The following is a 12784-nucleotide window of genomic DNA, read 5'->3' on the forward strand; positions in this document are numbered from 1 at the left end:
AGGATTATGGAGGACTGGAGGACGGTGTCTTCTAATAAGGATTATGGAGGACTGGAGGACGGTGTCTTCTAATAGGGGTTATGGAGGACTGGAAGATGGAGGTGTCTTCTAATAGGGGTTCTGGAGGATGGAGGTGTCTTCTAATAGGGGTTATGGAGGATGGAGGTGTCTTCTAATAGGGGTTATGGAGGACATGGTGGAATTAGATAGCGGTAGGTTTAATGTGGATATGAGGGTTTCATGGTTAAGCCCTGGTGAAAATGAGTCATTGTTTGTTTAGTCATTGTTTGTTTGCGTGCTCATGTATCTGTGTTTGCACATATGTGTTGGAATGTGTGATCATGTGTGTTAGCAGTTTGTGTGTGTGTGTGTGTGTGTGTGTGTGTGTGTTTGTACCCATGTAATTGTTAACGTGTGTGTGTGTGTGTATGTGTATGTGTGTGTGTGTGTCAGACCCCAGGTTTGTAGGTGTAAACCTGATCCCAGAGAGTGACAACCCTGAGGACGATAAGATATTCCTGTTCTTCAAAGAGAACGCCATGGACGGAGAACACACTGGCAAGGCCACTATCGCCCGCATAGGACAACTGTGTAAGGTAACAACACACACACAAACACACACACTGGCATGCACAGACAGACACGCGAACACATGGACGCATGGACACGCACACAAAACACACAGAAACAAACTAGCATGCACTCACACACACATCATGGATATATTAAACTCTCACACACATTATGGATATGTTAAACTCTCACACACATCATGGGTATATTAAACTCTCACACACATCTTGGATATGTTAAACTCTCACACACATCATGGGTATATTAAACTCTCACACACATCATGGATATATTAAACTCTCACACACATCATGGGTATATTAACCTTTAACGAGTCACCAACCCGGATCCGGGATCACCCCCCACTCCCCCCCACTGAGTAGCATAGCTAGCATAGCGTCACAAGTAAATTGTAGCATCTAAATATCATTAAATCACAAGTCCAAGACACCAGATGAAAGATACAGATCTTGTGAATAAAGCCACCATTTCAGATTTTTAAAATGTTTTACAGGGAAGACACAATATGTAAATCTATTAGCTAACCACGTTAGCATAAGACACAATTTTTTTACTCCAACAGTTTTTTCCTGCGTCAGTAGCTATCACTAATTCGACTAAATAAAAATATATATAGCCACTAACCAAGAAACAACTTCATAAGATGACAGTCTGATAACATATTTATGGTATAGCATAGTTTTTTTTTGAAAAATGTGCATTTTTCAGGTATAAATCACAGTTCTACATTGCAGCTGCAATCTGAAATAGTGCTGACGCAGCCAGAACAATTACAGAGACCAACGTCATATAACTAATTACTTATCTTAAAACATTTCAGAAAAATACACAGCGTACAGATATTGAAAGCCCAACATCTGGTGAATCCAAACAATATTTCAGATTTATTAAATGTTTTATAGCGAAAACAAAATGTAGCGCTAAATTAGCATAGCCACGCCAGCCAGAACCAGCTGGGCGCCCGCGACCAGTTCACATGCACGACAGATATATGAAATAACATCGTAAATTGGGTCTTACTATTGCTGATCTTTCATCAGAATGTTGATCAATGTGTCCTTAGTCCTGATGAGTCGTTCAATCCATTCATAATGGCAACTTTCCCTCTTCATTTAGCATATGTACTGGTCGACTGGCCAAAGTAAAAAAAGTCACAGAACGGAACACGGCAAAACTCCCGAAGAAATTCAAATAATCTGATTAAACTATATTGAAAAAACATACATTAAGATGATATGGTCACATGTATCAAACAAACTTCGAGACGGAGATAGTTTTCATCCGTAACGGCAGCAAAACAGTAGACAATCGCACCTCCAAATAGCGCGAATCAGAGAACCGGAAGTTGTCGGTCACGCCAAAGAAATAGGTCTTATTTCACGTCAGTACAAGGTAAACAAAAAATTTCTCCTCTGACGTCCTCTTGACACCCAGAGGAAGACGAATGAAGTGTGTTTCGGGTCATAGGTGGCGTGACCATATATAGGCAGAGCGTTGAAGCGAGCATACACATCTTGCATTCTTCTTCTTGGTCAGGGAAAGTGCTGTCAAATGACTTCTGTTTAACTCAGAGACAAAATTGAAACGGTTTTAGAAACTATAGATTGTTTTCTATCCAATGGTATTAATTATATGCATATAGTAAGAGCAATAATTGAATAAGAGGCAGTTTAATCTGTAGAGGAAATTATGCTAATGCGAAAACAGCACCCCCTATAGTGGCAAGAAGTTTTAAACTCTCACACACATCATGGATATGTTAAACTCTCACACACAAGTTTCAAGTCACAGGGACACAGAAATATGTCACATACACAGATGTAATTTTCTCATTTGGTTCCCCAGTACCAAAGCTGAATTCACACAAGTCTTATATATTATGGATTTTCATGCCTGTCTGTAGACTATCTGTGTTTGTAACGTATGTGTGTTTGTGTGTGTAACGTGTTTGTGTTTATTTGTGTGTGTAATCTGAGTGTGTGTTTATTTGTGTGTGTAACGTGTGTGTAACGTGTGTGTGTGTTTATTTGTGTGTGTAACGTGTGTGTGTGTGTGTTTGTGTGTGCCTGTCCCTGCAGAATGACCTGGGAGGTCACAGGAGTCTGGTCAACAAGTGGACCACCTTCCTCAAGGCCAGACTGACCTGTTCAGTGCCAGGCCTCAACGGCATCGACACACACTTCGACGAGCTGCGTAAGGAACTGTGTGTGTGTGTATGTGAGCCTCTCTGTGGGTACTTTCTACCCGAGAGGGGTACGTATCATAACATCGTTTCATTGAAACACTGTATGATGTTGGGATGGTTGTGCTAATGTTCTGATGTGGTTTCTATGTGTTTCAGAGGATGTCTTTCTGATGAGCTCCAAAGATCCTAAGAACCCAGTAATCTATGCTGTCTTCACCACTTCTAGGTAATGATCTAGATATTTATGATTCATAAAACCTACTGTGCCCTTGTGTGTATTCAATACTACTACTATTGATTATAGTACACATGCGCTGCTATGTGCTATGTTTGCTAGGGGATCTGTATTGTATAACAGTGAAACCATTCTAGACAAATTACTAAAACACACAAAGCTCTTATCTCTGCTGTCCTCTCTCTCTTTCTGTAATCCCTAAACAATCCTTTACAAAATCCTTTTTGCCTCCTTTAATCCACTTACAGGTGGCCAGACATCACCTTGTCTTACCTCCTCCTCAAATTGAAAATCCCTTTTAGCCTATTCCCCGTTCTCTGCTACCTGTCCCCTTTCATTGTAAAACTCTGTGGAACCTTGGAGCTAAATCTGATTAAGTGGTGGAGAGGTAGTGGGGTGGGGGAGGGGGGACACAATCCTCGCTCCCCAGGGAACGTCTCCCTCTCCCTGGCCGACGCTCAAACCTCGACAGGGGCAGCCTCCAGAGCCGTGGTTCTATTGTACTGTACACACTGTTGGGCAGTACGAGATGAAATAAGCGAGTTAAAAGCGGCGGGAGGCGAAAAACAATGGTGGCGAGGGGTGCTTCTTCAGATGATGGATTAGGCGGCTTGCGGCGTTCGGCTTGCCGTGTTCGAGCGGCATTGTCTGGAGCCGCCGCCACACGATTAGGACAAACACTTCATCATTAATCACAGACCTAATAATAAGAATGTATACAGAGAGAATGAGAAGAGAGAGAGAGAGGGGAGTGGAGAGAGGAGAGGTTAGTGGAGAGGGGGGGAGAGAGAGAGGGAGGTAGAGAGAGGGGGGGAGGGACAGAGAGGGAGAGGCCAAGCTCGTTAACAAACAAAACAGGCCCATCATTTTGTTTAACCAATCACTGTGCGGGCCTGTTCCTCTCCACCATCTCTAATGCATGTAGTGTAACACAGCACTTGAAAATTCAATTACAGGCTTTGTGGAATTAGACTGGTTTAATTGTTTTTGTAAGTGGCCTGTTTCAGAGATGAATAGAGCCGGGGATTCAGGGGACTGGCTTTTAATACTCCACTTAATGAGGCCCATAGGCTGCTGCTGATAGATCGATGGTACTGATACCAGTGGTTGTGTGTGTGTGTGTGTGTGTGTGTGTGTGTGTGTATTCAATATGCACTAGTGTCTGTCCACCATTCAGGCGTGTCAGAGATTGGAGTGTTTCTGTATGCCCAGCGGTTAATTACATTTCTCCCTAATTAACATTTTACAAAAGCTCCTCCATTAATCTTTAATGGTTTACTGATATCTGGGGTTCTGGGTGGACAGATGCTCCTGTGCCCCCCACATCACTGCTAGCCTGGTCCCAGATCAGTTTGTGCTGTATAGCCAACTCCTATAGTCATTGTCACAATATGCTAGCCTGGTCCCAGATCAGTTTGTACTGTATAGCTAAGGTCCCAGATCAGTTTGTGCTGAATAGCCAAGGTCCCAGATCAGTTTGTGCTGAATAGCCAAGGTCCCAGACCAGTTTGTGCCTTATAGCAAAAGGTCCCAGACCAGTCTGTGCCTTATAGCAAAAGGTCCCAGACCAGTTTGTGCCTTATAGCAAAAGGTCCCAGATCAGTTTGAGCTGAATAGCCAAGGTCCCAGACCAGGTTGTGCTTTGTAGCCAAGGTCCCAGACCAGTTTGTGCTTTATAGCCAAGGTCCCAGATCAGTTTGTGCTGTACACTCTAAAAATAAAACGTTCCTGGAGTATCCTTTAGGGGTTCTTCAAATTGAAACTGTCTGGGAACACCTTTAAAAGGGTTCTTCAAATAACCCCTTTTAACAACCCCTTTTAATGGTTCCTCGAATAACCTTTTGAAGAACCTTTTGGGGTACATTTTTGAACTAACTCCCCTACCCTATTATTATTATTATTATTAATGTTATTATTATTATTATTATTAATAATAATAATAATAATGCATAACAATAACAACAATAACATAATATTGTAGTTGTCAGTGTTTATTATGATTTTAGTTGCAAAGCAGAATTAATACATCTAAATATGAGGTAAACTCCCAGCAGAGCCCCAAGTCTAATGGGTGTATCCTCTGGCGTGTGTTGATGTTAATGTGTTGATGTTCTCCGTATCCACAGCCAGAATGATTTTACAGTGCATGGTGATCTAACAGGTTTCCTGTTATATTCATCAGAGGTGTAGGGAGAGTGAAGTCTGTGAATCCCAAAAATAGTCATTATACAGATTAACAAAACATGCACACGACAGGATTCATACTTTGGTTTTTGTGGTGATGAATGAAAAAAGCTGTTTTGATACTGGTTTTCATACACATGTCTTGTCCATAATGTAGAGGCCTGTGGGATATTCATTGAAGAGGTAATACCTGCAGACAGACACAAAAGTGAGCAGTTCAGTCATCTGCACCCAATACAGCTAGCCTTCAACATATTCTTATAGCACACATATTCTTACCTCTTTGTTGATTGATATCCATTGAATTGTGTCCATTTTCTGTTTTAGAAAGATTTTCACTAAGAGCAGCTGTTTAGCTGGTTAAACAAAGGTTAGCCATGTGATAGTAAACATTATGTCCATGTCAAGAAAGCTTCTCAACAGCCAGCGGCACTCGCCGCACTGGTCGCCGAGTCGCAGCTGCTTTTCCAAAGTCTGTCAGATACTCCAGTGAGTGTCATTTGCTCAATAGGCCTTGTTGCAAAGAAATATGTTTTCCACTTTTTTATTTTTGTAATATTTGTGCGGTTGAACACTGCTGTTATAAACGTAACGTTCTATTTATCATTATCGCATCAATTCAGGCAATTTATTGTGAAATGGATTGTTTTCCACATCGCCCAGCTCTAATCTCAAGTGATACTATTCTCTGTACTATTCTCTGTGCACTACTTTACCCAAGCCACAGGGGAATAGGGTTGAGTTTCAGATGTACCAATAAACTACTGTCCATAAATAATCAGTATTATGTGCATTTAGTCAATTCAAATGTATTCTTTTGTATTTTATGGCAGTGTATGGATTTGTTTAAATTCATTGTAGAGGAATTTTTATGGTCTTGAATAATTTCTTGTAAATGATTCTGTCCAGCCCTACGATTCACACGGATACACTTTAGCACTTGGAACAAATTATGGAGTTGTCCATTGGAATACCTACAGTGGTGGAATACTGCGACACAGCATTCCCATCATTCCCTCCAACTGTGTTCCATTAGGGGTGAATTACGGTCTGGCTCGTTGGTAACCGGCCTAAATTCCTGTCCATTCTCTGAAAGCTGGATTCTATCACAGCCATGTTTCTAACCGTCATCCTCTCCATTAAATGATGACAACATTCTCCTTGGTCTGTCTGTTGTATGTCAGGGTGAGCTTTGATTCTGTCCTCTTCTACAGCTATAATATCAGACCTGGATATTGTTATTGTCTTATGTTGTGATGGTGATGGGTCTCACAGTCTCCCCCCCCCCCCCCCCCCCTCTCTCTCACTCACTCTCTCTCCCTCTCTCTTTCTTTCCCTCTACCTCTCCTCTCATCCTCTCTCTCTCCCTCCCTCCCTACTCCCCCTCTACAGTAACATATTCAAAGGCTCAGCAGTGTGTATGTACAACATGGCAGACATCCGGAGGGTCTTCCTGGGTCCCTATGCCCACCGAGATGGGCCCACCTACCAGTGGGTACCCTTCCAGGGGAGGGTGCCCTACCCCCGCCCTGGCACGGTGAGTAATAGGGGGGTCATTTGGGGGTTATGACAAGTTATAGCACCTCATAGCTGCTACTTAGAAGCTAATAGATAAATACAAGTAATTCACAACTGATACTTAGAACCTATATTTACGTATGGAAGAAGCAAGTGACTGATGGCACACATGTCAAGTTTTATAGAAGTCAAGAATATCAATAGTTATAGCAAGGTACTAGGTGTCTTACGAAAGGGAAACATTAGTGTTCATCACAATAACCTCAATAACCATATTTCATATTTATTATAACACGGCTCAACATGAAATACATATGACCTCAGTTCCAGACACATAGATGTATTAAATGTGACTTGTTAACTCTATAACCTCCTGTTCTTCATAGTGCCCCAACTATGACCTCAGTTCCAGACACATAGATGTATTAAACCTGACCTATAGCCTCTTGTTCTTCATAGTGCCCCAGTAAAACGTTTGGGGGCTTTGACTCCACCAAGGACCTCCCTGATGATGTGATCACCTTTGCGCGGGGCCACCCGGCCATGTTTAACCCCGTGCACCCCATCGGGGGTCGTCCCATCGTGGTGAGGACTGATGTGGACTACCAGTTCTCCCAGCTAGTGGTAGACAAGGTGGAGGCCGAGGACGGACAGTACGACGTCATGTTCATTGGAACAGGTCAGTGAGATATGATTCATTTATTTTTTAGATTATCCTTTTTTTTATTTTTTATTAGCAATCCAACTGGTTGAATGCTACATAAAAAAAAGTCCATTTTTTTTAGGGAATTTATGATTTGTGCTCAAGGTTGTTACGCTGCATGAGCTCAAAAGCCAAGCAAATGTCCCCTTGAGCGAAGCTCACCTTGACATCAACTTCAATAAAAAAGGAAATCCTGCAATGATTCGTTGCCTCCTTCTTTTGACCTTGAGTGACTGTACAGTTATATTGTAGTGTATTGAATGTGCTGTTGTAGACCTGGGCACGGTCCTGAAGGTGGTTAGGGTCAGATAGATAACTGAATACTGACTTATGTTTCCTGTTGTAGACCTGGGCACGGTCCTGAAGGTGGTTAGGGTCAGATAGATAACTGAATACTGACTTATGTTTCCTGTTGTAGACCTGGGCACGGTCCTGAAGGTGGTTAGGGTCAGATAGATAACTGAATACTGACTTATGTTTCCTGTTGTAGACCTGGGCACGGTCCTGAAGGTGGTTACCATCCCAAGAGAGAGCTGGCATGACCTGGAAGAGGTGGTCCTGGAGGAGATGACCGTGTTCAGGGTACGGTCACACACTGGGAAACTGCTTATGGTTATAATTGATTGCATTTACATGGCAAATATTCAAGGAAGTCTAATAGAACACCAGTCATTTCGTTGGGAAGGGAAGGGTGCATCATCAATGTCTAGCTCTGAAATAGAAGGGAGGAGTGGGGAAATCCCAGAGGGAGTTATGACGGGGATGTCTAAATGAATCAGAGTGTTATATCTTCTCTAACTGTGTCTTTCTGCAGGAGCCCACCCCCATCACGGCAATGGAGCTTTCCACCAAACAGCAACAGCTGTACCTGGGCTCGGCGCTAGGCGTTTCCCAGATGCCTTTGCACCGCTGTGAGGTGTACGGGAAGGCTTGCGCTGAGTGCTGTCTGGCCCGCGACCCCTACTGTGCCTGGGATGGAACAGAGTGCTCCCGTTACTTCCCTACCGCCAAGCGGTAAGAACACACACACACACACACACATTCTCGTACATGCACACACACACACACACACACACACACATTCTCGTACATGCACACACACACACACACACACACACACACACACACACACACTCTCGTACATGCACACACAGACACACACACACACACACACACACACAGACAGAGAAAGACAAACAGACAGAAAAGTTTGTATGCATACACATATATGCACAGAATCCACATATAAGCATTTAGGCACACGTGTGCACATGCCCACATATCACATACAGTGGCAAGAAAAAGTATGTGAACCCTTTGGAAATACCTGGATTTCTGCATGAATTGGTCACAAAATTTGATCTGATCTTCATCTAGGTCACAACAATTGACAAACACAGTCTGTTTAAACTAATAACACACAAAAAAAGTATAAGTTTTCATGTCTTTATTGAACACATGGTGTAAAAATTCACAGTGCAAGGTAAAAAAAAATATGTGAACCCTTGGATTTAATAACTGGTTGACCCTCCTTTGGCAGCAACAACCTCAACCAAACGCAGTTGCGGATCAGACCTGCACAACAGGAGACATTTTGGACCATTCCTCTTTACAGAACTGTTTCAGTTCAGCAATATTCTTGGGATGGCTGGTGTGAACTGCTCTCTTGAGGTCATGCCACAGCATCTCAATCGGGTTGAGGTCAGGACTCTGAGTTGGCCACTCCAGAAGGCGTATTTTCTTCTGTTGAAGCCATTCTGTTGTAGATTTACTTCTGTGTTTTGGGTCGTTGTCCTGTTGCATCACCCAAATCCTCTTGAGCTTCAATTGGCAGGTGGATAGCCTAACATTCTCCTGCAAAATGTCTTGATAAACTTGGGAGTTGATTTTTCCGTCGATGAAGGCAAGCTGTCCAGGCCCTGAGGCAGTTCAGCCCCAGACCATGATGCTCCCTCCACCATACTTTACAGTTGGGATGAGGTTTTGATGTTGGTGTGCTGTGCCTTTTTTTCTCCACACATTGTGTTGTGTGTTCCTTCCAAACAACTGAACTTTAGTTTAATCTGTCCACAGAATATTTTGTCAGTAGTGCTGTGGAACATCCAGGTGCTCTTTCGTGAACTTCAGACGTGCAGCAATTGTTTTTTTTGGACAGCAGTGGCTTCTTCCGTGGTGTCCTCCCATGATCATCATTCTTGTTTAGTGTTTTCTATATCGTAGACTCAAAGATGTCAGCATGTTCCAGATATTTCTGTTAGTCTTTAGCTGACACTCTAGGATTCTTCTTAACCTCATTGAGCATTCTGCGCTGTGCTCTTGCAGTCTTCTTTGCAGGAGGGCCATTCCAAGGGAGAGTAGCAACAGTGCTGAACTTTCTCCATTTAGAGACAATCTGTCTTACCGTGGAATGATGAACATTAAGGCTTTTAGAGAAATACCCTTTCCAGCTTTATGCAAGTCAACAATTCCTAATCTTAGGTCCTCTTTTGTTTGAGGCATGGTTCACATCAGGCAATGCTTCTTGTGAATAGCAAACTCAAATGTTGTGAGTTTTTTTATATGGCAAGGCAGCTCTAACCAACATCTCCAATCTCGTCTCATTGACTGGACTCCAGGTTAGCTGACTCCTGACTCCAATTAGCTTTTGGAGAAGTCATCAGCCTATAGGGGGTTCACGTACTTTTTCCAACCTAATGTTTAAATGTTGTTTTCAATATATTCAAGAAAAATACAACAATTTGTGTGTTATTAGTTTATGCACACTGTGTTTGTCTATTGTTGTGACTTAGATGAAGATCAGATCAAATGTGATGACCAATTTATGCAGAAACCCAGGTAATTCCAAAGGGTTCACATACATTTCTTGCCTTTGTACATGTACACAAATACACTGGTACACACATTCAATTTGTGTGATTGTTGTGCATTCCACAGCTCAGGGGTGGTAAAAACATGCTTCCCCGCACACACACAGTCCTGGCCAGTAGCAGTGTTAGAACCACTTCACCCTACAGCCAACAGTTATAAAACACCCACATAGCCACACACACCAAATAATAGGCCAACAGGAGCCGTCTGACTTCTTCACCCCACCAGCCGAGAGCTATGAACAAACACACCCTCAAATGACCTTCTCCTCCATCCAGCAGGATTAGCCTGACCACTACCAGCCATCCACCTCCATCCAGCACAACTCTCTATTAAACACAGATCTAGGATCAGCGTACCCTTCCTCAATCTTAACCCTAACCATCAGGTCCAAAAACACAAAACTGCCCTAAGATCAACATCTACACTAGGGAAGTATGAGAGATTTGACTAGCAGCCTCAGAAGGAGGGCAGTAGAGGGGTGGTGGTACACCCATGGTCAGGGCTGCTGGGGCGCTCCAGTACTCTCCAAATATTTGATTCTCCAGCTAAATGAGAACCAGACGTCCGGGCTCGGCTCAGCAGGCACTCGGACTGCCCTGCACGTGTTCAGACAGCCAAAGACAGGAATGCTTGGGAGGAAATGTAGGAATAGTGGTGGAGTGTGTGTGTGTGTGTGTCTGTGTGTCTGTGTGTTGGGTAGGAGCAGGTTGTGTGCGTCGGGGGGGATGTATGCATGTGTAAGTGTATTTATGTGTGTGTGTGGGTGGGTAAATGGGTGTGTGTACATGTTGTTTATATTTGTATGTGTGTGTGTGTGGGTGGACGGGTGTGAGTTGTTGCATGAGTGTGTGTGTGCACATGTGTGTTTGTGAAAGAGAGAAAGAACGCAAGAGAGAGTGAGAAAAGCAATCTGACTATCCAATACAGGAATGATCAGCCTGAACCAAACCTCCCTCCCTGAACCCCTCCCTCCATCTGTTTCACCTTTGCAGCTCCTCCAATCCCACAACTCTCTCTCTCTCTCTCTCTCTCTCATATATATAAATGTCCTGTACGGTTATAGACACGAGACCTAGAGACCTCCACCTTTGGCTGTGCTCCCCTCTCTCCCTTCAGATTTTTACGACACGTAAGAGCCTATGATCTTAGTGGTGATGAACCAGGGAACCATAGAACCAGGAAACACATAGGGAGCACAGGGAAGCATGTTATCTGTTAGCCAGTACAAAGCCAGGTTGTGAAAATGTCCACAACGCAGCTGTAAAAACAGGGCTTATAATATGACTCGGACACGCAATCGGCATGAACATGTACAGTACATGGAGCACACACACACACACACACACACACACACACGGTATGGACTAAAGGGTCTTTCAAGTCGTGGAGGACATAGTCAGGATTTTCAAGGCCCAGGCTATCTGTTTCATGTTTAGAAATGACATGTCCCTGAACGATGAATCACAATGAATCATTCCTTTAATAGAAGCAAAAGGTTGACATGTTTTTAAATGTGCCAGTGATGTTCTCTCTTTTTATTTATCCACCCACTCAATAGCATCAGACTTAACAGAGGACTGATGGTGAAATATACACTTCTGCTCTGTTCTTCAGTTGTACTGCACAAATGTGTCAGCTGTGCCACTGGTTAAGATTGCCCTCTGGTGGTAGAACTGTCACAGTACATAGAGCCCTCAATCACTGGCTCCTTCCCGATGGAACCGGGGAGGGAAATAAGTCTGAGGAAACAGAGCAGTGAGTGGCCTGACCAACACAAACAGGTTGATATGTTGTGTGTGAAGGACGTTTATTAACTCACTGGGAACACAATCTAACATGTGTATGTTTCTTTGGTTGTTTCATAGGAGAACGAGACGCCAGGACATCAGGAATGGAGATCCCCTCTCCCAGTGCTCTGACCTGCAGCATCATGGTACAAACTCTTTAGATTTTGATTTTACGCTTTCATCTCACACACACACACACAAGTGCGTGCAGACATGCAACCTTCACCCCAATACACTCGTGTGCCCACATAAAACCCATACATTTTCTTTGTATTTATTTTATTTAACTAGGCAAGTCAGTTAAGAACAAATTCTTATTTACAATGACAATGACAATGACACACACACACACACACACACACACAAAAACCCACTGTGGTGTTTCTCTGGTAACCCTATCCTTGTGTCTGTGAAGATGACGTGGACGGGCTGGGTCATGTGGAGGACAGGAGTGTGTACGGAGTGGAGAACAGCAGCATGTTCCTGGAGTGTAGTCCCAAGTCCCAGAGAGCCCTCATCTACTGGCAGCTCCAAAGACCCAACGAGGACCGCAAACATGAGGTGGGTACACACACACTCTGCATGCAAGATGTGTCTTATTCACCATCATTCTCAAAAACGTCCCAATAATTTTCAATACTTTGCAATCACACTAAACCTTACCCGAAATTGCTTCAGTTTGTTAATAATAAATGGCCATGCACTCA

At 43.3% G+C, this 12784-nt stretch overlaps 1 protein-coding gene across 2 annotated transcripts in view; it reads left to right on the forward strand.

The window, feature by feature from the left end:
- Positions 1-12784, forward strand: part of LOC120050125 (semaphorin-3ab-like) — a 58564-nt gene that overhangs the window by 42371 nt on the left and 3409 nt on the right. Inside the window, exons 7-15 of one of the 2 annotated variants that reach the window (XM_038996777.1) lie at positions 454-596; positions 2673-2847; positions 2936-3005; positions 6591-6735; positions 7176-7395; positions 7910-8001; positions 8234-8433; positions 12156-12223; positions 12493-12638. In XM_038996777.1, the coding sequence (XP_038852705.1) occupies positions 454-596; positions 2673-2847; positions 2936-3005; positions 6591-6735; positions 7176-7395; positions 7910-8001; positions 8234-8433; positions 12156-12223; positions 12493-12638 (1259 nt within the window). The remainder of the gene's footprint in view (positions 1-453; positions 597-2672; positions 2848-2935; positions 3006-6590; positions 6736-7175; positions 7396-7909; positions 8002-8233; positions 8434-12155; positions 12224-12492; positions 12639-12784) is intronic. The other variant, XM_038996778.1, reaches the window with a different exon arrangement.

This window comes from Salvelinus namaycush, chromosome 6 (assembly GCF_016432855.1).
Source record: "Salvelinus namaycush isolate Seneca chromosome 6, SaNama_1.0, whole genome shotgun sequence".
NCBI lineage: Eukaryota > Metazoa > Chordata > Actinopteri > Salmoniformes > Salmonidae > Salvelinus > Salvelinus namaycush.